This window comes from Salminus brasiliensis, chromosome 16, assembly GCF_030463535.1.
Source record: "Salminus brasiliensis chromosome 16, fSalBra1.hap2, whole genome shotgun sequence".
Lineage (NCBI taxonomy): Eukaryota > Metazoa > Chordata > Actinopteri > Characiformes > Bryconidae > Salminus > Salminus brasiliensis.
In genome coordinates this window covers 9,067,058-9,094,552 of record NC_132893.1, presented here as the reverse complement: position 1 = coordinate 9,094,552, position 27,495 = coordinate 9,067,058, and the positions used below count along the sequence as shown (strand labels likewise).

General features: G+C 36.5%; 3 protein-coding genes across 4 annotated transcripts in view; 1 reads left to right on the top strand and 2 right to left on the bottom strand.

Annotated features, from left to right (window-relative positions):
* Positions 1-1,291: 1,291 nt before the first annotated feature.
* slc25a1b (slc25a1 solute carrier family 25 member 1b) lies at positions 1,292-16,790 on the bottom strand. The gene is made up of 9 exons (XM_072658996.1): positions 16,471-16,790; positions 10,860-10,967; positions 9,001-9,100; positions 7,721-7,859; positions 6,898-6,982; positions 5,943-6,047; positions 4,390-4,505; positions 4,178-4,251; positions 1,292-4,063 (listed from the first exon to the last, which is right to left on the bottom strand). The coding sequence occupies exons 1-9, from the start codon at positions 16,580-16,582 to the stop codon at positions 3,949-3,951; spliced, it is 954 nt and encodes a 317-aa protein (XP_072515097.1). The 5' UTR covers positions 16,583-16,790; the 3' UTR covers positions 1,292-3,948.
* An 858-nt stretch (positions 16,791-17,648) lies between these two features.
* Positions 17,649-23,275, top strand: LOC140536460 (non-selective voltage-gated ion channel VDAC2). The gene is made up of 9 exons (XM_072658287.1): positions 17,649-17,758; positions 18,831-18,902; positions 19,036-19,085; positions 19,491-19,643; positions 19,736-19,788; positions 19,881-20,102; positions 20,687-20,837; positions 21,464-21,521; positions 22,253-23,275. The coding sequence occupies exons 2-9, from the start codon at positions 18,836-18,838 to the stop codon at positions 22,342-22,344; spliced, it is 846 nt and encodes a 281-aa protein (XP_072514388.1). The 5' UTR covers positions 17,649-17,758; positions 18,831-18,835; the 3' UTR covers positions 22,345-23,275.
* A 2,425-nt stretch (positions 23,276-25,700) lies between these two features.
* tor4aa (torsin family 4, member Aa) overlaps positions 25,701-27,495 on the bottom strand; it is a 4,825-nt gene continuing 3,030 nt past the window's right edge. For both annotated transcript variants that reach the window (XM_072658285.1, XM_072658284.1), the window contains exon 2: positions 25,701-27,495. This exon is cut by the window's right edge and continues 226 nt beyond it. In XM_072658285.1, the coding sequence (XP_072514386.1) occupies positions 26,498-27,495 (998 nt within the window). In that variant the 3' untranslated portion in view covers positions 25,701-26,497.

Sequence of the window (27,495 nt, the reverse complement as noted above, 5' to 3'; positions counted from 1 at the left end):
AACAGTCAGGTACAGTGAGAGAAGTAAACCAGACATCTCAGATTTGTCAGTTGGTGAGTTTGTAATAGCAAAATTTGCTACCAAAAGCAAGAGCTACTATAACATGGGCTTGGATGAGAGCATAGAGGACAATGAAGTAAGTGCACAATTCTTCAGGAGAATCCCAGGTCATGCTGGTAATCAGAATCCTACCTTCACATTCAGGAAAAAAGATTATGGGTTCTTAACATGGAGTGATGCTAAAGAAGCTGCGTCAGCCTCAAAAGGTTGGAGAAATTGAAAGCAGAGAGCAGCAATTCATATTTCATTTCAACCTTAATTAGTGAAAAATTGGCATTTGCACTGGTCCTCCAGCTGATGATTTGTTTGCATGTTCCCAAATGTGAACATTTCATTCAAGTTTTATTCAACATCATGTCAGTGTTTTTGAGGAAAAAGACATCATCAAACAACATTTGACTAAATGTTTTTAATGTCAGTGTAGTTTTAGTTTTTTTCTTTTATTTAACGTGTTTTTGAAAATGTTATAGAAATACAAACAATTACATGACTAAAATTTAAACTTGATTGAACATTCTGAAAATATGTTTGATACTTTCATTATACTTCTGCCTCAGTTTAACTTTTACTGAGGACCACATGATTAAAAAATGGCTCATCTTACCCACTATCCCCTACAGTGTAACTGTGTTTGCTGGGGAGCAGGGGAATTAGGAAACTGTGATGAAGAAGGTGTTTTTACAACTCCTTAGAGAAAGGGAACTCGGGGCCAACAGTTTCCTAATTTCTCTGCCCTAGTACACTGACAAAACCAAACAGCTAAGAAAACCACAGCTCCAAACCCATGGTTTAAATGAGTGTTCTTACGCTATATAATTATAACTACATCTTTTGTATTTACAAGATTTTCCAGTGTACAGACTACAACCCCCGCCTCACCCCCCACTTCTGAAGATGTGTCTTGAAGGTGTGAGGAACTCCATAGTGCAGACTAACTTTTTTTCCCCACAAGTAAACTTCGAAAGGATGTCAGACAGCTGGTGTTAGTGCCAGAAAGCTAAATATTGTACCTATAATTATTAACCTCTAAATAAGTAGTTGACTAAATAAGGTTGACTTGACCATACTAGTTATTGTAGCAAAAGAACAGCAATAAAAAAAAAAAAACAATAGAAACAATATAAAACTGTGTCTAGAGGCTAGAACAATTATTGTTCTGAAGCTAGAACAATAACATTAAAAGCCTTGTTTATATAAATCATAGAAAGGAAGCTACAATGAAAGTCACATATTCATGTCCAGCCACCATGATTTATTGAACATAAAGAACATTATCTAAAGGCACGTTGTATGATTGTTTAGAAAACAAACATGGCAATGCAAAACAGTGTAGATGTACGTATTAATGAGTGTCATAAATCTGCACTGATATGTTGCAGTAACTCAATAATGTCCTTTTTATTGTAGGCCAGAAGAACAACATTAAGACATTAATTGAAACCAATATATCAAGCTTATCAAACAGGTCATACAGTTTAAATCAGAGATGGGATGATAAACACCTGGAATTTAGTCATTTCACTGCCAGGTTAGATTCAGACCCTCAGGCCTACCCCTGGTCTCACAAAGACATTTGACAAACAAGGAAACCCAAATCACTACTAAATATCCAAAGACAAATTGGTTCAAAATCACTATTTACTATATTCACACAACAGCATGGACACATTACGTTCACCCAAAGCTGTACAGATGGTTCAAGAACATAAAAAAACATATAGAAGTAGATATATTTGGCAAACAAAGACTGAGCAGTCTGAAACATGAATTGCATGAATAATAATTAATAACTGATTTCAACTCAACTGAACACAATTTTTAAGGCATACATTTTTAACAACCATATATTAATTAGGCACAAATATCCTTTCTAATAAACACTAAACACAAGAATGTGTTAATTCCCCAGACGTATCGGTCATAAGACATCAATCTGTATCTACATACTGTATCACAATTGCAAATGATTTGTTAATTTCTCATGAATTTTCCTGTTTGTACACAAGTACAAGCGTTCCTAATGACAGATTCTAATGGTCTTTATACATCTAGTGTACATTATAAAATGTCAGTATGCAAAGTAATGTCAGAGAAACACTGTCATGCATGGTACTGACAGACGTCTTGCTTTCATACACTTCCTCCCTCATTTCTTTGTATGCGGTGTATTTTTGGGATTTCTTGAGGTAGGAGAAAAGATAAACTAGTGGCACTGAAAAGCAGTCATCAAAAGCAGCATAATATTTAAGGCCATTTCAAATCCACAAGCAGCCTTTCAAACCCGATATTTGGGGTAGATTTGGAAATCTCTTTAGCACTAATGAATATAAAGCAGCTCTCATTATGTCAGTATGAATAAAATGCGATCCCAAACTCATTCAAGTAGCTAGTCAGCAGTCCACCAGGTTGTGTTTTGGTCCTTGTTGAAGGTACAAGCTTTGTCAATACACACAATCATCTTTATTTTTGTCATATTAGTGCAAGAGGACATTGTTCGCAAATTCATGGCAGAATGGCATGAAGCTACATGCTAACTATGAGCTCTAGTAAAGACTGGTCTAGGCACTTAAAGTCATCTCATTATGTCTCTTAAATTAGTACCACGTCCATCAAGGTTTAAAAGTGCATGTATTTACTAGAGGTACTCAGGAGAGAGTGCCATAGGAGTTTAAAGGCTTTGGTGCTGTTTCAAGATGGCTAAATGTCTTGGGTATCTTTGGATCTGAGCCCTACAGATTGTGGCAAAAAAACAAAAAAAAAAACAAAAAACAAAATCAGACTCTCAAAAATTAGCAAATAACCAAGTAATCACTTAAAGGGGCAAATTATTGCACTAGCATAGTCTAAAGTAAACAAACTGAAAGTGTATATATTACATAGTTCTTTTGCCACCTTGAAAGTACCTGATCTTACTTTTTTTTTATGGGGAATTTCTTTTTTTGTTTTAGCAAGTCAACTTTTAGGACATTCAGAATAGTTTGATGTGAAATTAGGCATTGTAAGTAAGCTTCTAAACTGTGTTGTTGACATCATAAACATAGCTTTTGTATGTACTGTTAAACATGACAAGTGAGTTTTAATATGCGATGTAGATTATGGTAAAACAGTGGTAAATTTAAAAAGAAGTTGCCTTACAATGCCCCTTGTACCCTTTCACTATGAATGGAATAAAACAACATTTTAGATAATTATTTGTAAAACAATGTTTCATGCAGCATATTTGTAATTATGTTTGGATATTTATTTTCAGTGTTGCTTAATCAGAGGAATGTAGAGGAATTAAAACTTTAGATGTCTTTTCCTAATTTTGCACCATTTTACATCAAAACACTCTGAATAGATTTTTTTTTTAGCAATTACATTTGAGTGCAGTTAGACCTTTAATTAATACTTAAAATAGTCACTGCTAATATTGATAGACATGGAGGCTATATGAATTTTAGTGTCATCACATTAACTACAAAATTAATGGATTACAAAATAAATGGAACTTTTAAAAATCCTAAGGCTAAAACTAGAAACTAAACAATGACACTAAAATGCCAGCTTTTTCATGCTAAAAACATGATCTAAGCCTTCTTTTGTCTTCATTAACAAGGATTCTCATTAATCATTCAGCTTTTCACAGATTTTACTAACTTTTACCAAATACAATTATTTGTGTCTTACATTATTTTGGGAAATATGTTCTTATTCTTGACGATACCAGAGGACTTTAATACATCAACAGCCAGTGTGACATGGCTTTGCTGCTTGTGAGCACATGCACTGCCTTAAGCACATATCTGGCCTACTGACGGCACGTTCCCATTTGGCACGTCACTGGGATGCTGTGAAGGTCAGGCTACGTTCACCAAGCTGCGTCTGCATTACACTGTGATGTCTGTGTTAATCAGTCTTCCACACCATATTAAGAACCTTCACCACCTCCTCGTAGATAACAAACACGATGGCCACATCCATGCAGACTCGGCCAAGTCTAGGGATGGTGCCTTTGTAGAACCTAGAACACAAACACAGAATTACACTGGCATCTGCTGGCTGTATAGTTAATAACTAGTTTGGGTGCTATTGTATGACTGCATGCTCAGGTTCCTGCAAGGACATGTTCACTTACGCTGCCGGTCCTTCGTGTTTCATTATCTTGATGGCGCAGTCCATTGTGCTCTTATATTTGTGAGCTTCCAGACCCTATAGACAGACATTTAATTACACAGCATACTGCACACTTCAAATTATGGATAGTTTTAGGGAAATATATATATTTTTTTAGTTATGAGGAAAATTTAAGATTTTAGATTTAGAGCACCACAGACTTCTACAACTCACCTGCATTCTAGTCTTAATCACATCAAGCGGCGTGTTTCCAAATACACTGGCAGCACCAGCTATGGCTCCAAACAATCCAGTCACAAGAGGGTTTATGGACTTGTTGGGGTTGTCACCTGGTTTTAAAATAAACATATTGTTTTTTCAATCAATTCAATCAGTACTGAATTCGCCAGTTTATTAGGTCTATTTACACTATATGTCAAAATATTACTTTAAGTTGCATCCATTCCTGGAACAGATGGTCTAGTCCCTGACCTCACTAAAGCTCTCGTCAATAAATGCAATTAAATCACAACAATTCTCCCTTTTAAATACCCTTGATTGTGTACTATACACCTTAGTAGTAGGGCCAACTGATACTATCAGTCAGCTGATAACATCAGTCAATACTGACGCCCTGATGCAGATTATTTTTAAACCACTAGACAGCTGTGCCACTGGATAGCCTAATCAGATAAATCCTTTGTTTAACTGTATGACAGTAATACAGCCTAAATAGAAAACACACATTTATTTTGTGAACTAATGAAAATGTAATTACTTAGCATCTTCATGTTTATTTAGTTAACTTAAACCTGTAAACCTGTAAATCGGGCTATCAATAACAGGGTTTTGGGTTCGATTCCCGGGCTCGGCAAGCTGCTACTGTTGGGCCCTTGAACAAGGCCCTTTACCCTCTCTGCTCCCCGGGCGCTGGAGTTGGCTGCCCACCGCTCTGGGTGTGTGTGTACTCACTGCCCCTAGTTCACTAGTGTGTGTGTGTATTCACTACCACAGATGGGTTAAATGCGGAGAACACATTTCGCTGTACAGTGACAAATACATGCACCTTACCTTTCTGCTAATTCATGTATTTTTTCAAGTTTGTGAACAGTCAAATTGTTGTGAAATAAATGCATTTATTTTGGAGTGATCTGATGCAAAAGTATTCACTTAAACAGACTTTACAGTAGCAGTTATGAGAACTGGAAATCATAATGTCAACAATACTAATACAGCCATTTTATTTAACTGTATGTAAATGTTATTTAGCTACACATGCCTTTTGAGATTTATTTGTAATGGTAATAATGGTAAAATATATATATATATATACTACATACTTGATATCGCTCAGATCAATTTTCTATTTTCTAAATATAAAACTACTGTAGCCAATTAGCTAACTTCTACTACATTCAAAAATAGAAAGGGACCACAATAGGACCACCGCTGTCCTTAGTGTTCTCAATTGAGTGGCGTATTGGTGTGTATGTATGTACAAGTGTATTACCCAGCTTTGCAGTAGAGTTTACACACTGTGTACACTTCTCTACACTCAACTAAGTACTCAACTAATGTTAATGTTAAGGTGTGCTGTGCCTGATACAATAGTACCATTACCACAAATACTACCAAGCAACAGTTGGTATTCAAAAGAAGAGGATGGCTGATAAGGTAGGAAGCAACAGCCAGTAATTGTGCATCTACAGGAGGCCCTTGTTTTCATAACCAGATCAGTTGCTGAATGCTGCACATGCATACAGTAAATAAACAAACTAAATACAGACCTTTGTACCAGTTTCTCAAGGAGGTCATAACAAAGAAACGAATAGCCTGGTTTGAACCTTGCTTCAATACAGTTGCTGTCAATCCCTGATATGTTCCCCTAAGGCCTGAAAAGAACACAACATACATTCGCATAGGCAAACACAATTGATTACAAAGTCACAGATTAGGGAAAGGACTTCCACTCCAGTAAATTCAGTTTGTGCCCATCAGCTGCATTTTCTTTGCTCTAAAATTAACTCTAGGTTCCTATAGTCAATAAGGGTCAAAGCGGTTAAAGAGTATGAAAGTCACATGGCCTTGATACCCATCACATGTTGCTCATGTGATTGAAACCTCAAATGCAGAACATATGAATGGGTAATTTATTGTTACTGTGGGTAAATGGATTTGTGTTTAAAAGTAAATACAGTACACTGTAAATGTGTCAAACCAGTAGAAAATCTAAGCCTACATTTTAAGATATTTATATAAATATATCTTAAATCATTATTTATTTACAAATGAACATGTGGAGACCGGAGATATGCCTACCTTATGTTTTCAAATCAAATCAAGATTTGATTTAACTAATACAACAGTATTAGTATCAGGCAAACAGTAACTATATTGTAAGAAACTGATATTCAGTGACTGCTTTTAATTTTTGTTCACATCTCTCACATTTTATCTTGTGAACAAAACCATTTTTTAATATAATAGATAGAAAATAGATTTTTTAATAAAATGCTGCTTGTGAAACTGTGGTATGTAGGTATATCCTACATATCTCAATCAATCCTACATCTTTTTCCATGAAAACAGCTTAGAGTGAATCTGGATAAGCACACTTAAATAGTCTCTCAGGGTTGCTGAGATGAAGATACAAAGAAGTCCCTGAATCGCATCCATTAATAAAAGGCAAACTGCTATTGGTTTACTCTCCAATAGGTGGCAGTACAGGTAAACGTTACAAACCTTGTGTTCTTACTATTTCCCTGACACCGTGGAAAAAGCCTCGATACTTTGGGTTTGCTGAGGTCTGGTCATGGATAAATTTAACCTGAAATTGGAGGTAAAACAATACTCAAGACCACAGCTTTAAGACTAGCACTTAGATGTCATCCAACATTGAATGTTGTACTTACAAACATACTTTTCCGTAATGATTCAGAAAATAAAGCAATGATGTTTTTGATGTATGAAAAGCTTTTTTCCTGTCACTCACCACCACTGTGAAAAATTGTGACTCGACAGGTCACATCAAAACACTATAAATGACCTCTCAGATCACAATGAATTTTAATGATTTCTCTAATGGTTTCTCCATTTTGAGCACAGTTAGACTTTTAGGAAATACTTCAAAACTGTCATATTACTTATGATAAAAAACTTATTACTAGCTTAAATATTTGGCTTTTCACAGATTCTACAACTCAAATTGTTTCTTTATACTCAATTCATGTATTTGTGGGGAAATATTTGGGAAAATATTTTCTCAGTCTTGATTATATTGGGGGACTTTAGTATCCAGTGAGACACAGCTTTGCTGCTTGTGAGTGCAAGAGGGTGAACTGCTCTTTCTAGCCTAGCCACTCATAGCCACCCCATGTACATTATTCTAAGCAGTCTGATATCATTTCTGTTGCCTTTTCTCAGAGAAAGCGAGAAAATGCATGTAGTGGACAGCTAACTACATGTCATTGCCTTGTACTTGTAATAAGCAATGACAATACATTTTAAATCTATCAATCTATCTTTCAAGATGTTCTAGAATTAACATCTGCATCTTCTCACACACCTTTATCGTCTCCATAGGACACACCACCACTACAGCTTCGGCCACACCTGCACCCAGGCCGCAGATCAGCCCTCTCGTGCTGTCCAGCCTCCCAGCTTCATCCCTCATTTTATTACTGAGGAACTCAAACACTCCAAACCTGAGGAGACAAAGCAATGTCTAACAACACAACACCTGCAGCGTTCCCTCTTAAAACAGAAGTTAAGTGAACGAAAACAAATAATGTTCTCCTCAACAGACAAATGCAGTTGACACTCCATGTTTGTCATCCACAGTTTGCTTTTTATGTTAGCTAATGTAACTAATCTAATCCAATAAGCATGGGGAAGTGTTATGTGCACCAATTAGCTTTGCAACAACCATTATGCTATATGCTATTACTTGTGATAATATATCAAATAGATTAAATTCAAGCTTTAAGATGCTGCTTCTACTTTTTAATCTGGATAATGTTTTTTGTCAATATGTAGAGATAACAGAAACCACACATGTAAGTCTATTTGTGATTACTTAACAGCTTGACACAGTTTAAGGCAAGTGTAATGATTTAAAAGTACAGTTTGAACAATGATATTTGAAGTACATAAACAAAACATTTGCCAGTGTTTCAAATTTGGTTTCAACAAATTTGCTGTGTAACCTTACATTACTTGCTATCTGCATTAGCTGGCTGATAGACTACATTTATAAGGGGAAATGTAAACATAACTTTAACAAATTTCATCACAAAGCTTCTAACCATTATGATGAGACCTTATATTACATTTTGCTAACATCCTTTAAAATGTCTGTCTCAGTATTTGGGCTGCACAACATTGGAAAAAACTGACATTGAGATATTCTGTTGTTCTGCAATATATATTGAGATAGCAAAAACACATTTCCACCAGATTTCACCAGAAGTCAATAATCACATGAAATTAAATGCATACTAGTATCTAATTTTAGGCATATATAATCTGCCTCTAGTAGAAATGTCATGGAAAATAAAAACATTACAAATTTTATCAAGTGGTAAAAATGTTTCTGAAAAATGTACTTTTACATTGCATTGTCCTACAATGGGACTATTGCGTGTGTGCATGTTAACGCAATAATGATGCTAAAACTATAAATTGTGCAGCCCTGCTTGAAATTATACTTCCACCTATCAACTTGGTACGTAAAATAATTTTAAGAAATCCTTAAGAATGGTCTCAATTATTGGAACCCACCTTAAGTGAGCTGCATTTGACAGAAATTTGCTGTAAATTTGCTGCTAAAATAGGGGGTGTACTTACCTTACAGCTGCTTTGGGGATGGAACCATAAAGCAGTGAGCTAAGGCCCCGGTACAGGCCTTTTACCCCATGGCTTTGGACTGTCTGCTTCACACAATCAACTGTGCAAGAGATTTTAGACAAAAGATTTTGTAAACAGAAGAGTTATTTTACGTTTTAAAAACCAGCATGAAAACTGGTGCATATACTGATCAAATTCAGTACCTTTCTATTTAAAGAGTACATATTATACCAACCAACTTTTTTAAATTACGTGAAAACGCAACACAGTTTGAGGAAAGGGTGTAATGAGATTTAGGCATGCAGTTTATATGTTTCCACTATACGTTAAGTTACTATAGTCTCATACTTATATTGGCTTAAGAAATACATCTTGGCTAAGGGAAAAATCATGTGAATGTGTTTAACAGAATTAGGCATGGGCTGATATTTATTTGTAAAAATATGCCACAATACACTTCTCTAAACATACACTCACTGTCGGAACAAAGCCTTGTATCCTCAAAATGACACTGTTACAGGAGAAGGCAAAAACTTGAAATGAAAATAAATGTAAGACGATCTGGAACCAGGTCTTTGTCTGTTCATTATAACATTTTCCCCACAAAGGAAAAAAATGGGAGTAAGTGAGAAAATGAGTGACTGTTATTTGTGTGACAGTGACAAAATTATTATCAGTACTATTATCAGAACACTGAAGAACTACCCAGTTCCAAGAGAATGTACAGTAGCATGCCACAATGTTTTTACAAATATTTCAGAAAGGTTAGCTTGTAATGTCACAGAAATAAAGTTCTTAAAAAGCCTGAGAACCTGAGAATAAACAAATAAATGTTATCACAACAAAAAGAAAAAACACACCAAAAAAAAGTCAAAACAAAACATTCTAGGGACACCTAAAAACCCACTGTATTCAGTTTTCTATTTTTTAAATGACTTTTTTCTTTTTTTTATTTGAAAACTCATCATAAAAGAACTAATATTGTGATCCAGATGTCTTTTTTTCTGTTTTGTTAACCCCTAATTAGGACACCATTCTTGACTTGATCAACAAGCTATCCTGGTGTATCGTTTTGTACAGGGCTCAGTATTCCGTCAGAGTTCAGAGATTTTGTGAAATCCTGCTGCTTAAGTGGTAAATCATTGATTACGTCAAATGACCTGAGTGACCACTCCGCCGAGTGCTGATCAAAAGCGGCACGAGAACGTGACAGCCCTATTGGCTGGCTGCTGTGCCACAAGATGCTACTCAGTGGAACGATCAGTGCTGGCAAACATGTGAAGAAACAAGGACTACCTTCCAAAGTCCAGGGACTATAGAACACTGATAAAGCTCTGATGAGATCAGAACTAGAGATCAGAAAGAGGCTCACGCTAACAGCGTACTTTGCCCTTTCAACTTAACATCCCTCCGCGCTTCTAATGAACCCCAGTATATTTGAGGCAGTTGCTTAAAGAAACCTCAACATGACAAAACTCAGCTTTCAAGGCTGTGGTTAATGTTTTTAGCCAATGAGATGTACTTCTGTTTATAGATAACAGCATGTCATACTAAACCACTTAAACTAAGTTATAATGTTAAATAAACTCAAATAGGCTTGCTTAAGACAAGGATGTGATTATTTAGGTGCACAGTTTGCACAATGCTAACTGGTACGTTTTAATTAGTTATCCTCTAGTGAAAAACAAAAAGAAGAAAACTTCAGATACCTTGGCTACCGGCTGTATTTGGGGCCAGTAAAATTGCATGTATTGAAATTTGTTGCTGAATTATTCCTTTAAAACTCAATACTCAAAAATAATGTGCATTGTAAAATGCTCAAGCATGGAGAGGGACAATGAAAGAAGACAAACACACACCAATTCCTTTGTAACGTGGAGGGTTTGCCTTCTCGTCTAACTGTAACTGGGTCTTCACATACTCTGTGGGAAAAGTGATGCAGATTTCAATCCCTCCAGCAATCCCACCTGTAAAAACAAAGAAAGGCTTTCATTCACACCAGCCATTTGTGTAATAACACACAGCTAATTTAACACTTAAAATATATATTAAAATATTTGTCATTAAATATAGAATAAAAAATAAAACCTTTATCAATGAGCATAGAACACAATTTGGAATCGGATGACATTGGTAAATAACACAATACTATTTCACTGAAGTAAAATAAATCAGTTTGTGGACGGTGGAGCAGATGGATGCCAGTGTTTCAGGGTCCTCCTGTGTCTGTATTACCTTTTGGCTTTTTTCTTTTAATTAGGCTTTCATGATCAGACCTGCCAGAGTCGTTAGCCACAATTTGATTCTGTTCAACATTCTTTGTACTCCATAAATCCAATCAGAACTACTTCCATCACTTTACCTTAATTACCAGACCAGCTGCCCACCTGCCACTGCTATCTGCCTAAGGACTATATTAAAGTTTAGACTCTAACTATCTGCCACTAGTATTATTATTACCATCGTTAACCAGTATTACTCTCATTATTCTTACCATCACTACAATGATCATATTTGTTATATTATATGATATTATGATTAGCACACCAGAGCAGAACAGTGGTACCATGACTTTTACGAATAATTAATAAATAGTTCTGACCAGAGGAGGATGGCTCTCCCTTCTGAGCCTTGGTTCCACCCAAGGTTTTTTTCTCCAAAGTTTTTCCCTTGTCACTGTTGCCTTTGGCTTGCTCACTGGGGGTTAGGTTTTTATGTTTTGTTGATCACTTGTCCTCTTACTAATTCTGTAAAGCAGCTTTGTGACCACGGCTGTTGTAAAAAGCACCATACAAATAACTAAAATAAATTTTAAATCTAAATTAATACCAATTAAGCACACCATGTCCTTATAACGAGAAAACTGCACAACTGCTTAAAAGTGTGGCTAATTCTAAATCAGCTGGAGCCGCCTTAAATTTTTTCAGCCTTGTGCATCTGCAGTTAAACTGCAAACAGCAAGGGGGTGAATGGCTGGCTACTATTGGCTCAATGACACTCAACCCACTAAAAACTCCCCTTGGCCTCAATCCAGTTTTGAAGGGGTGTGTCTGCAAACCACAAGTCCTGCTGTGTAACAGGATATGAAAATATGACTGGGTTGTGATCCACTAAGCACACGCTTAAAGCTAACTCTGCATGCCTCTCGCATCACAACAGTTAATGACAAGCCATTTCTAAACTGTACATAATATCCACACAAACACATATGTGGCAATGGCATGCATGTGGCATGTGTACCTACATGTTTGTAGATACCCCTTGTAATTCTCATTTAGCTATTTTGAGTTGCACCCATTGCTGGCACAGAAATGCAAATGCACACACACAGCTTGTCTAGTGTCTTTCATGTGGAAAAGTATTGCCAATAGAATAGGACGCTTTGGAGGATAAACATGGACCTGTTGGCACCATGCCTAATGCCAGGTTTGAACTACAGGGTAAACCCCCAGCCCTGAGCTGTGGAGTGGTGTTCTCTGAAATGATGGTGCTCTATCCAATACGTTTGAGATGAGTTGGGGAGTTGAGGATGAGATGGGGTGGTTATCGTTGCTGAATGCAATCAAACCAAAACGCTTTCAACAGCAGAGCAGGATAAACTCTTTTTAAAACCCTTTATTTCGGAAGAAACAACAAATGAGAATACCTATTCCCTTGAGTTGTAATATCAAACAGCTTCTGAATTGTTTCTGTAAGTTTCCTAACATGACACCAATGCATCCATCAAATGGCAGCAAGGACAATAATAGGCCTCAGATTAGACTAGATTTGATTTGTATAATATTTGTCTGTGCCTTATGGGAGTCCAAACACATCTGATAAAACAGACAAAGTAATTAGGTGCATTAGAACAAGGTAAACACTGTGACACAGTGGGCATCAGGGCCAGGCTTGACAACCACTGATCTATGTTTTGTAATAAATACTGTCATATTGAAATTCTAAATAGTTAATACTCTATATAGTTACCAACCAAAGCTTAAACAAAATTATCTTCATAAAATGCACTTCATTTTAAATCCAACCCCAGTAACCCAATTATTTTTCCTGTGTGTGTGTATTAAAAACAGAAGTTCTGTAGGAACCAGTATACCTGTTTAACGGGTATTTAGTGGACTATCTTTAAAAGAAACCCCAAATACTTTTGACCTGTTCTGCAGGTTTGTTCAGTTGAGGGTGGAAAGTGGAGGTCCTAAACGATCTTGAAAACTGAAATTTTGATTTTTTTTGGTGCCCTGGTTTCAGTTTGCCAAGAGCAGGGCAGTCAAACTGGGCCAGAGTTTAGTTTTCCCTTTTCTAAGGCTGTGAACTCTACTCATTAAAACATTGCTAATTAACTGATGATCTTAATTAAACTCTGATGATCTCCATACTAAAACACCACCTTAACCAGGAAATTACCAGATGAGTTGGACTGGGAGTGCTTGAGTGGGAAAATCATCAAACTGTACTGGACAACCTTCAGAACCATAATTCAAAAAACCTAATATAGAGCATCGTAGCAATGTTTTAAAGCATTATGCTAAAACGCTAACATTCATTACCGTCAGACAATTGAATCTTAGTATGTGCATCCATTTTAAGGAGCTTCTGTGTTTGGAAAATGATTACAGAACTGCAGGCGTTTTTTGCATTATTCATTACTTAAAGCCCTGCTGACTCCTGACTATCAGCATGAGAGCAAAGGTTATTGCAGAGTTAATCTAGCTTTGTGTATCACACACCAGGCTAATGAGGAGAGGTGCTAAATTCTAGCTTTATGCTTTTAAATAAAGAATAGCATTTACTGAAAAAAAAATAAGGTGCTACCAAGGTTTTGCAAAAACCTGCAAATTGGTAAAGAAAGGTTCTTCAAACACATCTCTTTTTTTAATGAAGGTGGTTCTTTATTGGACTGCTAATGGTTCTTCTATGGCACTGCTTTTTAGAATCCCTATGTAGCACCTTTATAGTGTATATAAAGGTATGATATTGCTATTATTCTACATTGTGGAGCTCCTTTTTATTAATTTGCACATACACCTGTTTTACTTGATTCTATACCTCTCATTATTATTTAACTACTATTTTTAGTTGCTGTTTAACTATTGCTTTATGCTCTATACTTTCCCATCTATGTACTAATTTATTATCTAGGTTTTTTGCTCTTTGACTATTTTCCTGTTTTTTTTTTTAACTATTGATTTTATGCGAATATTTTTATGGTTTGTTTAAAGTCTTCTCTTAGATTTAACTATTATAATATAAAATATAACTTATTTTATTTATATATATATCTTACTTTTTTATAATATATACATTCTTAATTTTCATTTCTCAATCTGTATTTAAAGTATTGGCACATAAAAGTTACCTGAGTGAATTCAATAAAAAATTAAAGTTTATTGAGCAGACAGCCAACCGCTACTTTGAAAGCTACAGGACCAGCCAAAGGGTTTGTTCTAATCAGTGCACTTGTGTGTTTACAAAGCCAAAAAAAAAGTGTGCCATCTCTTATTTGTGCTGACTCATTGGTTCACTGTGGTACAATTGCTGACAGCTCAGATCAGTATGCCTACATCTGGATCATGACATGACAATGTCCAATGAGAGCTGAGAAAGGTTTTAGGAACTGCTTGAACATTCGGTTGCTAGCATTGTTACAGTAAATTTGCATGATTTAATATACTTAACGCTACCTTGTCACCACAACATTTCATTCAATGTTTAGAAGGTTTCCATGCTGAAAACTTTTCAATAGGCCCAAATGTTAATATAATTAAAAGCAACCTGTCATAGATAATTTATTTAATATTCAGCACTGTTTAAGTTCTTTAGCTTCTCAAAACCAGGTGCTATTATTAAGTTATTTGACCTTGCATGCGTCCATAAAGTCCATCACTCAAAAAGACTATTAAAAAGGTTAGGTGGAGGGTCATGCAACACAATCAGATCTGGAAAGAACAGGCCTCCCTGCAATGAATATATACAACCTTAACTCTGGGATTAAGTGCATATGAGTACAAATGAGCTCAAATGAGTAAAATTACAGAGGTGGGTAGTAACTGGTTACAATTACTCAGCTGTATGTACTCAAATTGATGATGTATTGTGGTACTTTAACTTATTCAATATATATATATATATATATATATATATATATATATATATATATATATATATATATATATATATATATATTTGCAAAGAAGGTAATCTCCTGTTTAAGTGCATTTAGTAACTAAGCTATTTTAACTTACTTTGTCAGGTTAGTGACAGCATATGTACAGCTTTGTAATTGTGTATGGTTTAGTATTTTCTTTTAGACCCAAAATGTTGAAGATCTAGCAAACTTCAGTTCCTACACTCTTAGGAAAAATATGGTATTAAACATTACCTTTTAGGGTACTCATGCTGTCTCTGCTACCCTAAAAAACTTAGTTTTTGGTACATTTAATTAAGGAACATAAAACATATTCTCAGTTGCAACTGTTCTGTCTAGTAGAACTGACTTAACTCCAGATTCTTTACTACCTAAAGTTTAAAGTAGGCTATGTTACGAAAGGCACAAATATCCCAGCTAACAAAAACTTCATAAGAAGGTAGCTTGTAACATTACAAATAACGCTGTAACGTTGTAACAGGAGCGTTCTAAAATCGTGTGACATAATAATGGTTTGAATGACAGCGTTATTAGAATATCAGTCACATAACGTTCCCAGTTAGACAAACATACCATTACAGAAACGTCTAAAGTAACTTTCCCGATACTACAAATTACAAACGCTGATACTACTGATAAATATCACAATGACGATTTGTTTCCATGCTTAAGAGTTGGAGAACTTGTAACAGAATATTTTCTGAATTTAAATTGGCAATATAAATATATATGATTCCTTGATTGTAATAAATATGCATTTGAAACTTGAAAATCCCATATTCAATGAGAAAAAAAAACAAATAAACGTCACCAAAACATTTTTTAAAAAAAATAATAAAAACAATATAGAAATGTTAGCTGGGATGCATCTAAGAAAGTGAAGTGTACTTTAAAAAAAAAAAAAAAAAGTCATTTACGGTACACAGATGAGTGTAGGAGGACTGGGTTACTATTTAAGGGTCTATTTAAGGGTCCCCTAAAAAGAACACCAAACACTACAGGAGGGAGACACTCCTAAAACACCACATGCTACAACACACCAGATACTTGCCTGTAGTGTGCAGCTGCTTATTTTTGGGCGGTTTAGGGTCCTGTTGGGAGCACCAGTTGTGTTGCTATTAGCCATGAAAACACTGCAATTGTCTAGATCATTTATTTAATGTACAACAGTGAGATAAACAACGTGAACAGTGTAAGGAAGTGTTTACTGCACCTTACAGTCCTCATACTAGTACAAGTTACTCGTTTCACAATACTTAGCTAGGCACAACCTTAAGAAAGAAGAAACGTTTATAAACACAAAAACAAAGCAATAGAAATTTACTTACCAGCTAAAATGGCTTTTCCCGGGTGTGTTAGTTTCGCCTGCCCCGCTGGAGCTGCTGCAGATAAACAGTGGGGTCTGTGGAAAGGGCTCACAAATTTCGAGTCTCCTGACATGTTTGGCTCTTCGCAGGGCGATGTGTACACGCAGTCCCACCTCGGCGCTGGGCTAACCTTTTAAACGGGAATACTAACAGTACTCGGGGCTAACGTAGTCATTCGCTTCGGCAGTATCTGCTGTTTTGACAGCCCCAAGTTTCTTGCCTGCCCGGATCCTCCTCTCAGTGCTGGAGCTGAACACCATGTTGAGGGCGGGGCGGTTGGTTTTACCAGCACCACGTAGCGCCATGTTTTTCACAAAGAAAACGCTTTTAAGGTGGACCGACGTCTGTCTACATAAAAAGACATGTAACAGTAACCATGCAGCTCTACAGTGTAGGGAATAACTGACAGACGTTTAACACCCAGGAAACATGTAAACAAAGTAGCTAGCTAGCTAATAACTTAAAGATGTTTAACAGCGCCTAAACAATGTTTTATTTAAAAGTTTTTTTGAAAACTGGAGATAGGTCTGGCAAATGGGAGGGGACAGACAGAAAGTCAGCAGTTTAGCAGGGACAGCAAAGATCAGAAAATGTGTGCATTTAGTCAATAATAAAATATCTTATAAAAGTTGTAGTGACATGTTGCTTCAAGTTGAACCATGATATTAAGGAATAGTTGATGGTAAGAACGCCCCCTACTGGTCGCCTTTCTTTACGAAATTGGGATTCTTATCGATTATTTCAAATGTCTGCAAAAATGCTTTGTAAACTTTGTGGGAAGACGCATGACAACATGTATTATATATGTTGTTTATATATATATATATAAATTTTATTTAACAATCCGTTCCCTTATTTAATAGATAATTCCCTCGGTTTAGTAATCCGTTCCCTTAATGTTTTAATTAGTTCTTCTAATTTAGAAGAGGCGCTTTATTTAAGCTAAAAGAATTAATTTTATTTTAATTTATTTTATTTAATCATAAATCGTGGGATCTCTTTAAAATATATATATTTTTTATCTTGATACTTTAGGAGCGCCGTGCTTTTAATACTTTTACTTTGAAAAGTTACGTGTTCGGTGCTGTGTTTTGGTGTCTTCGTCCTTTCGCACATGCGCAGCGAATGTTTGTTCTCCTTCAGTGTGTCCTACTCGCTGCAGTAAATCAGCTCCAACAGATTTTCCATTGAAGATCGAAAAATCTTTACGTGTTTCAGTGTTTGTTTCTTTCGCTGTATCCCAACGCCGGTATGAAATTCATAATACTTATCACATGGATGTCGTGTTGTGCCGTGTTGGTTTTAAACGTTGTTTTTACCCTAAGTTTAGCTACTGTTATTGTGGTGAAAGTAGACACACAGCGACCCATGCTACGTTGATGTAACCATTTATTTTCGCTTTCAAGGGGTTGTCAGTCAGTGATGGACCTGCTTTAACTAACCGTTATCTTGTTTAGTCATTTCTTCAGTTATTGTTGATCATAAATGAAAGTGTGTGCTTTGGAGCTACAACAGTGAGTAAATTAGCTAGCGAAACAGGTTAGTAGAATTAATGAATCTGGCAGTTTCTCAGAAGATCGATTAATTACTGGAAGAGCTGCCTGCCTAACAAAGTAGTGGTGCAACTGTCAAGTATACAGCTAGTTTTGCACCTTCTAGCACAACCAGTAGAAATAGGAGGCAGTATGGACAAAGCGCCATGTGTCACCTGTTTTGCAAATTAAATTAAATTAATATATGCAATATATTATTCCACCTTTGTGTTTGAAGTTTCAGTCATTTCGTGTCAAGTGATTTGTGTTATTTTATTATTTAAATAAATGCAGTCTCAAGTATAAAGTAGTTGTCTATGTTAACCCAACATTCCAGCAAGTTATTTAACATTATTAAGAGCAATGGCTGTAAAAAAGAGATTGAGAGCGTAGCTGTCTGGTTGTTTAGAGCCTTAGACGAAGGTCCTCTTCTTTGAAAGGTGGTGAATATATATTATATGGTGCCCCAGACCACTCCAGTCTCTCTTTGTGTTGTGTTCAGAACGCTGTTGTTCAAGTGGAATTCTCCTCTTCTTCCAGTTCTTGTGACATCCTCTAACTGAGCATGTAATTGTAATAATTGTATATGTTATGTTGCTGTGGTTGTAACAGATATACCATCACACCAGACATTCTAACACAAAGTGAACAACACACAACCCCCATCATCAGCTCACCCGATTTAACACCATTCAGTACAGATTTATCAAACCAAGTGTTGGATGATGACAGCAAATACTAGTGAAGGTTTGGTTTTAAGTTGACAGCCCCTTTTTATTCTTTTGTTAGACACAATGGCAGTTCCACCTGTATACTCTGACCTGGGCAAAGCAGCAAAGGACATTTTCAGCAAAGGCTATGGTGAGTTAATGCTCAGAGAAGGAATTAAATTACAGGACAGAACTTGTCTGATGAGTGCTTTGACTTTCATGTTAATGCTATACTTTGTGAACAAGCTTTCCTAGCATTGTCTCATATTTTGCCCTGATTGTAGGTTTTGGAATTGTTAAATTGGACCTTAAGACCAAATCACAAAGTGGAGTGGTGAGTTAAAGGATTCTGTCTCCTATGCAGTGCTTTTTTAACTGAATTCCCTGTTGCTGCTAGTTTTCTTTATCCCTACCTTTTTATTCTCAGAGGTGGGTATGATTAGACCTTTGCTGTTTGCTTGCTATTAGACTTTTATTGCAGCATGTTTACTAACATGTTTTTAGTTAAAACACCAATTCATTTTTACAGTGTAGACTGAGTTTATTTGATTAAATGACAAATGACTGTAGGTAATTTCACTTCAGTGACCCACTGTTGGACAAGTCTGTGATTACTGCCATGTCAGTTTTCTAAATTTAATTCTTTCTTCATTGATGTCATTACTGTCCCTAACCACCCTTATGTTCATTGTGTGATTTATTTTATCGGAACAAATATTTCTCTTTTAATTGCCTCCAGGAGTTCAATACCTCTGGTTCTACAAACACTGACACTGGCAAGGCCAATGGGACTTTGGAGACCAAGTACAAGATAAAGGAGCTGGGTCTAAGCCTGAATCAGAAGTGGAACACAGACAATACTTTGGCTACAGAACTCTCAATAGAGGACCAGGTCTAAATAACATCTCCAAATTATTATTCAGTATTTCATCATTATAATGTTAAAGCCATTGAGCAAGGATTTTTTGTTCTTTTTTTCAACAGCTGGCAAAAGGCTTGAAAGTAACGCTTGACACATCCTTTGTACCAAACACAGGGTTTGTTGTTTTCTTGAAAATCACCAGCAGCATGTTTCAGAAGTTGTAAGATGATTTTGTTCATTGCTGTATGTCCTTTTCTCATACCACAGCAAGAAGAGTGGCAAACTGAAGACAGGCTACAAGCGGGACTACATGAACCTGTCCTGTGATATTGACTTTGAAGGCCCAGTGGTGCACTCTGCAGCAGTTTTGGGCTACGAGGGCTGGCTGGCTGGCTACCAGATGGCATTTGACACAGCCAAATCTAAACTGGTGCAGAACAACTTTGCTCTTGGTTACAAGACAGGAGACTTTCAGCTTCACACCAATGTGTAAGTATCAGGGCATGAGAAGCTATGTAATGCCTCCATCCATCTATGTGCAAAAAAAAAAAATAAAAAAAAAAATTATATCATATATTATATTATATTATATATATATATATATATATATATATATATATATATATATATATATATATATATATATGATTCTACTATACCAGTCTTCTGTTTATAGAATTATACATTCTAAATATAAATTTGAAATAATCAGGAGGAAGCTGTAGATGATTCTAAAACAAAAGATGTCCACATATGCTTGCATTTCAAATGTGAAAAGGAAATTGTACAAAAGATTTTTTTTTAAATAGCTGTGTCAGATGCCAAAATAAATTAAATATTACATATTATAAGTGCTAAAAGTATTTGTGTTTTATTTTATGGTATTTAAACCTAAATTGCAGTTTATCAAAACAGCAAAAAATATTGGTGGGTTATTCCAAATGTTTGAACTTCTGTGCATGCATGCATACATAATCTAATAATTAGGTAAAGCTAGGAAGTCCCATTTATACTAATGAGCTTTAATTAGCTTTCATGATTCTGACTAAACAAATTTATTTTGCTTGGCGCAGAAATGATGGAACTGAATTCGGAGGTTCAGTGTACCATAAGGTAAATGATCAGTTGGAGACTGCGGTCACTCTGGCCTGGACTGCCGGGAGCAACAACACACGCTTTGGCCTTGCTGCCAAGTACCAGCTAGACAGTGATGCCTCTTTGTCTGTGAGTTAATTCCCTTGACGTGATCACATTTTGCTGATTTTCATGTCAAAATGAGTCCTGATGTCTGTTGGAGATGTGATAATGATTATTATGAAAATCTCAGCAACCTAGGACACATAACATAGTCAAATAATCAATAAATACTCCACCCAATGATTATTACAGGGTTGGGAGTCGTTATGTGTATTTGGTACAAAGCGTTTTTACCAAAATGCTTTGTACCACAAAATGTGTCATTTTGTATATGTCTCATAATCTGTGCATGCAAAATGTTACAGGCTTTTAGCAGCATGTGGTTAGGCATATTTCCTGCAGTTTTTACTGATAAGCATATTACAGTACTAAAAAGTTTAGTTTGAAATAATTAAATCAAGTTTCTAGCTATTTGGTTGTTTAGTTTTACACGAACCAAGTGAAAATGTATAAATAAATAAAACATATATACACCCCATCCACTTTTGTAGCCAAATCAATGGATTTACAGTGGTGGTGGTGGGGGGGGGGCATTGAGAAAAAAAATTATATCTTGTCTCGGGACCCAGTGCTAGAAAATGTCATATTTTAAGTTTTATAGTTTTTTTTTTATATGAAAGACTGACATACTGTTTCCAACTTTGCACTTACAGGCCAAAGTGAACAATGCCAGTCTAATTGGAATTGGTTATACCCAAAGTCTGCGACCAGGTAACTTTCTTTTGTGTTTCCTTTTACCTAACACTTCTTTCACTTTTTCTGACAGTCAGTGATGCCCTTGTATACACGCTTACTTTTGCAATGAACTAAAATGCACAGAATTTCTCAAAGCATATCTTCAAAAATAGGAAATCTAGTCAGGTATAAGGAGCTATAAAGCTATTATATTTTACATCCAAAAATATTTTGGGGTACATAAGACTCCTTTTACATTTTAGCAGTTAACATCATAGACTGGTATACATTTTATAAACTAAACTATTTTTAAACTACAAGTTTAAAGCGTGTCCTTAAAGATGATCATCTGAAAGTACATGCTTAAAAATAAAGGTGCTACTGAGGGGCCTTCCAATATCCAGCATTTTATGCTGTTTTAGGCCTACAACTGGTACACATCTGATGTGATATGTCAGTTATAGTGAATATGATTATTTGGATAAGTATACCTTAAAAAAAAAGTAATTGCTTTATTGTTCTTCTGACACTGAACACTGCATATTATGCCATTTTAAACAGTAAAACCAAATAATAATACTAAATTAGTATTTAGCAGTTTTGTAGTTTAATCATTGGAAGTTAAAAATGATTTTGTTACTTTTTGAAATCATGGTCTGTTAAAAATTTCTCCTGTGTGGAGGGGTTTGTTTTCTGTCTAATCCTTGTAGTTACTGGAGTTGTAGCAGTACTGTGCTATTAGCCTGTTCCTCTCTGCCTGTGTTTAGGAGTGAAGCTGACGCTCTCTGCACTCATTGATGGCAAAAACTTCAACACTGGAGGACATAAAGTTGGACTGGGCTTTGAACTCGAAGCATAGATAGTTTTGTTAAGTGAAAGAGGATAAAAAGAGAGCGACCCCACACAGCCTCTACTGCATCCCAGTGGTATTTATCTGTCCCACTGTCCCCTATATGCAAGCACTTTAGCGTCACAAGATTTAAAAAAAATGAAGGGATTATTAGTGGTTCCTCAAGTATGGCATTATAATCTTTCCCCATCACCTCAGCAGTTCTTCCATGGTAAAAGCTACATGATTATAAATGATCCAGCAATGGTAGGAATACCATTACATACCAATACATTATACTGTACTTACTGCAGTATAATGTTTCATACTGAATAGGTGTAGGGAAAAATTGCCTGTATTGTGATTCATGCATGAGTGATCCAATTTGTGATCTGATCTTCTTTAACACAAATGTAAAAACATAGTTGTGTAAATGGTGACAAGTTCAGAAACCAAATCCCTTGCTCTGACAAGATCGGTTCTAGGAGGACATTTCTGGCATTCACTGAATTAAATAACTATGCAAATTCAAGTAATGTCCTAAAAATCTCCTTTTTAAGATGTCACCTCATTATAAAGAAGTCTAGTCTAAAAATAATATCAACAATTTGTGCTCCTTTGGCTACATAATGGTTGGATCCCAGTGTTTGCCTCTTAATGAAATTTAAGGATAGACACAATTGTTCCATCTACATCCAGATTTATCTTGTTTGCCAACAGTTTACACATATTGACTTTTTTAACCCACTGTTAGAAAGAACAAAGAGTAGACATTGTCTCCTAGACTCCCATGCCTAATGAAATTACAGGTAGATTACCGGTTCCTAATATGATTGTTAGTGACATCCTTGCAGGCAACATTTCTCAGTGTCTTTTGTTTATAAATGGTGTACTTATCTGAGTACACCATTTATTTGTTTTATTTTCAAAAGTGGTTTATTGTATGTAACCCCCCCCCCCCCCCCCCCCCCAAAAAAAAAAAAAAAAAAAAAAAAAAAACTAGGCAGTAATATGTGTGTGGCAACAAATTGTTCATTATAAAGATTTGGATAATGATCAGATCACATTTTAGACTTGCCGAAGGAATCACAGACCTTTTCCTCACAATTGTAAATGCTTAACCCCTACAGATGTAATCTCTTTGATTACTGAAAGTTACACAGTAGAATGTATGATGAAAGCTGTCTGTCTCTCTGTCTTGCGGGCCTGTGGTCTTACTGCTGGGATGTGTACATCATTACTGTACTGCTGGGGGATTTCAGCATGAAAACTTTGTGTAGCCACATAGGACTTTGCCAGTAACCAAAAGGTAAAATATGCATTAGAGCTGACTTATAAACACACCTGAATTGTAGCTAAATTAATTCCTTCTGTGAAATTTCAGAGAAATCTTTCACCAGCACCTGCAATAAACTTGGTACTGTTGTTCATGACAGCTGATGAACACTTGGGCTATTGTGTTGAATACAGTGTATCACAAAAGTGAGCACACCCCTCACATTTCTGCAGATATTTAAGTGTATCTTTTCATGGGACAACACTGACAAAATGACACTTTGACACAATGAAAATTTATTCTTCCCTCAAAATATCTATAGCCATTAATGTCTAAACCACTGGCAATGAAAGTGAGTACACCCCTTAGTGAAAGTTCCTGAAGTGTCAATATTTTGTGTGGCCACCATTATTTTCCAGAACTGCCTTAACTCTCCTGGACATGGAGTTTACCAGAGCTTCACAGGTTGCCACTGGAATGCTTTTCAATTATGACATCACGGAGCTGGCGGATATTCAAGACTTTTCGCTCCTCCACCTTCCGCTTGAGGATACCCCAAAGATGTTCTATTGGATTTAGGTCTGGAGACATGCTTGGCCAGTCCATTACCTTTACCCTCAGCCTCTTCAATAAAGCAGTGGTCATCTTAGAGGTGTGTTTGGGGTCATTATCATGCTGCAACACTGCCCTGCGACCCAGTTTCCGGAGGGTGAGGATCATGCTCTGCTTCAGTATTTCACAGTACATATTGAAGTTCATGTGTCCCTCAATGAAATTTAACTCCCTAACAGTTGCTGCACTCATGCAGCCCCAGACCATGACATTCCCACCACCATGCCTGACTGTAGGCATGACACACTTATCTTTGTACTTCTCACCTAATTGCCGCCACACATGCTTGAGACCTTCTGAACCAAACAAATTAATCTTGGTCTCATCAGACCATAGGACATGGTTCTAGTAATCCATGTCCATTGTTGACATGTCTTCAGCAAATTGTTTGTGGGCTTTCTTGTGTATAGACTTCAGAAGAGGCTTCCTTCTGGGGTGACAGACATGCAGACCAATTTGATGTAGTGTGTGGCGTATGGTCTGAGCACTGACCGTCTGACCCCCCCACCTCTTTAATCTCTGCAGCAATGCTGACAGCATTTCTGTGCCTATCTTTTAAAGACAGCATTTGGATGTGATGCTGAGCACGTGCACTGAGCTTCTTTGGACGACCAATGCGAGGTCTGTTCTGAGTGGACCCTGCTCTTTTAAAACACTGGATGATCTTGGCCACTGTGCTGCAGCTCAGTTTCGGGGTGTTGGCAATCTTCTTGTAGCCTTAGCCATCTTCATGTAGCGCAACAATTCATCTTTTAAGATCCTCAGAGAGTTCTTTGCCATGAGGTGCCATGTTGGAACTTTCAGTGACCAGTATGAGGGAGTGTGAGAGTTGTACTACAAAATTGAACACACCTGCTCCCTATGCACACCTGAGACCTAGTAACACTAATGAGTCACATGACATTTTGACAAGCAGTGCTCAATTTGGACATTTAGGGGTGTAGTCTCTTAGGGGTGTACTATGCTTTCGTTGTCGGTGGTTTAGACATTAATGGCTGTATATTGAGTTATTTTGAGGGAAGCATAAATTTACACTGTTATATAAACTGCACACAGACTACTTTTCATTGTGTCAAAGTGTCATTTTGTCAATGTTGTCCCATGAAAAGATAATAAAAATATCTTAAAAAGAACTTAAATGTGAGGGGTGTACTCACTTTTGTGATACACTGTATATATAGCAAATACGTTGTTGTGTTGTACATAGTTATTTTCCTGTCTTGTAATTATTATTATTATTATTATTATTATTATTAAGTTATTAGTCAGTTCTATCAGTATACTTTAAAGTAGAGAGGCTTGATTGTTGTGTTTAGACCGTACCTAATTTTTCCACCTATAATTGACAAAATCTAATAAAGAACTAAAGAATGGTGATGTTTTACTATAAAAATAATTTTGTCTGTTTTATAAGTATTGACCCCCCTAATTTTTAGTATTAGAACAAAGTAGTATTATGAGACAACATTTATTAGTGAGTTAAAAAGTACTGGGATGATTTCAGAGGTTTATGGACACATAAGTTAAAAACAAATATATACAAACATGACAGATTCAAGTGAAAAAGAAAAAAAGACATTTGGCAATATAATTTACGTGTGTTGCGTGTGTATTTTACACACGTATTATCTCCATTTTTTTTTTACTTTTTTACATAATGTGAATCTAGCAGTGTGTTGCATTATGTCAGAATTTTGGACCTATAGAAATGCTCCAAAAATGCATGGGATAAACTCTTTACATTAATGCCCATTAAAGGTTTAGAAGATTTATATCTTGTCCTGTAAAGCTGCTATTTTGGATATACAATGTTTTTGAATGACAGCGCCAATAAGTATATTACGAAAACAATATTGTGCTGCGTAATGACATTGTATGCCTCTCTTGAAACACAATATGTAATTTCTTATGTGGCCGATAAGGGTTTGTCTCATTTCCATTGTCATTTGTCCTAGATTCTCATAACCTGTATTATTTTATGTTGAATTATAACTCCATCCTGTGAAAGATTACAAAAACATTAAATCAAGGTCAATGCAAGGAGTTGTAACACTGAGTTTATATAAAATTAAATTTAACATTCTATTTAAAAATAACAAAATAATAGTTTTAAAAGGGGAAATCATGAAATGTCAACACAAATCTTTTTAGAGCTGCAAAAGTAACAAGGGACATGTCAGTGCCTTCTTGCCATTATCAACCAGAACTGGTCTTAATTTATCAGTTTGTTTCTCAAGTAATCCATTACCAGCAACAGTCCAACAACAATGGTATGACTTCAGTCTGAATTTGGTTTCACAGAAGGTTCACCTTTGCCACTACTTGTTTACATCCAGTACGTGAAAATTCCCGATCGCCCACAGAATAATAAGACAGCTCTTCTGCTAGTCGTTCTACATGGGAGCGATCTGGGTAGAAACCTTCCCTGGACATCTCATCAATGAAACATTCCATCACATGACTTTTCTCCAGAAGCTTGAGAGGCATCAACTCAGCCTCCTGCCACAGTGAGTGGTGCTTTTTAAGATTACTGAGCAACAGAGGATTTAGCTCCTTGCTCAAGCGTGGCCGGCCCATAACGGCAACACTTGAGGAGTTCTGCAGAACGAACTTGGTAATTTCCTCTTGCTCCAGATTACTAATGAGAACATAGATGGCGTTCAGGTATTCGTTGTTGTCCCGCATGAGGATGAGCGTGAGCACTGTGTCTAGCAGTTCGGCAGACATGTGCTCCATTTCATCGAAGATGAAAATGGGAATCTTCTCCTCTTCCTCCGCCTGAGAGACCATTTCAGAAACAAGGGACGTCAAGGTTTGGGTACAGTGTGGCAGGTCCCCTTCTGAGGGACAGTGGTGAAGCACAAAGTACTGCAAGACCAACTGCTCTCCAACTACGGAGCGAAAGTGCTGAGCCAGCAGCCTGCCCAGGTGACTCTTTCCAACACCGGTTGGACCAAGCAGAGATACCACCAAAGGTTTACTGTGGACATAGGTGGACAGATAATCCTTCAAATGTGCCAAGAGGTCCTCAATTGCCTCTTGCTGTCCAAAAACCTCCCTTTTAAGGTTTTTTTCAAGTCCGTCTAGATCGTACTTGAGCACGTGGTCATCCAGGTTCTCGATGGCGTTGTAAACCTGCAGGAAGACGATAACGCACAGCAGGACCAGACAGTTCTTGGCCCGACTGTGCTCCATGTTGGGTGGGACACGGCGGCTGTTATTGGGGAACAGGACACGTCCCTTCTTCTTTTTCTTCCTCCTGCCCAGATTGATGGAGTTGTCGCCTACAACAC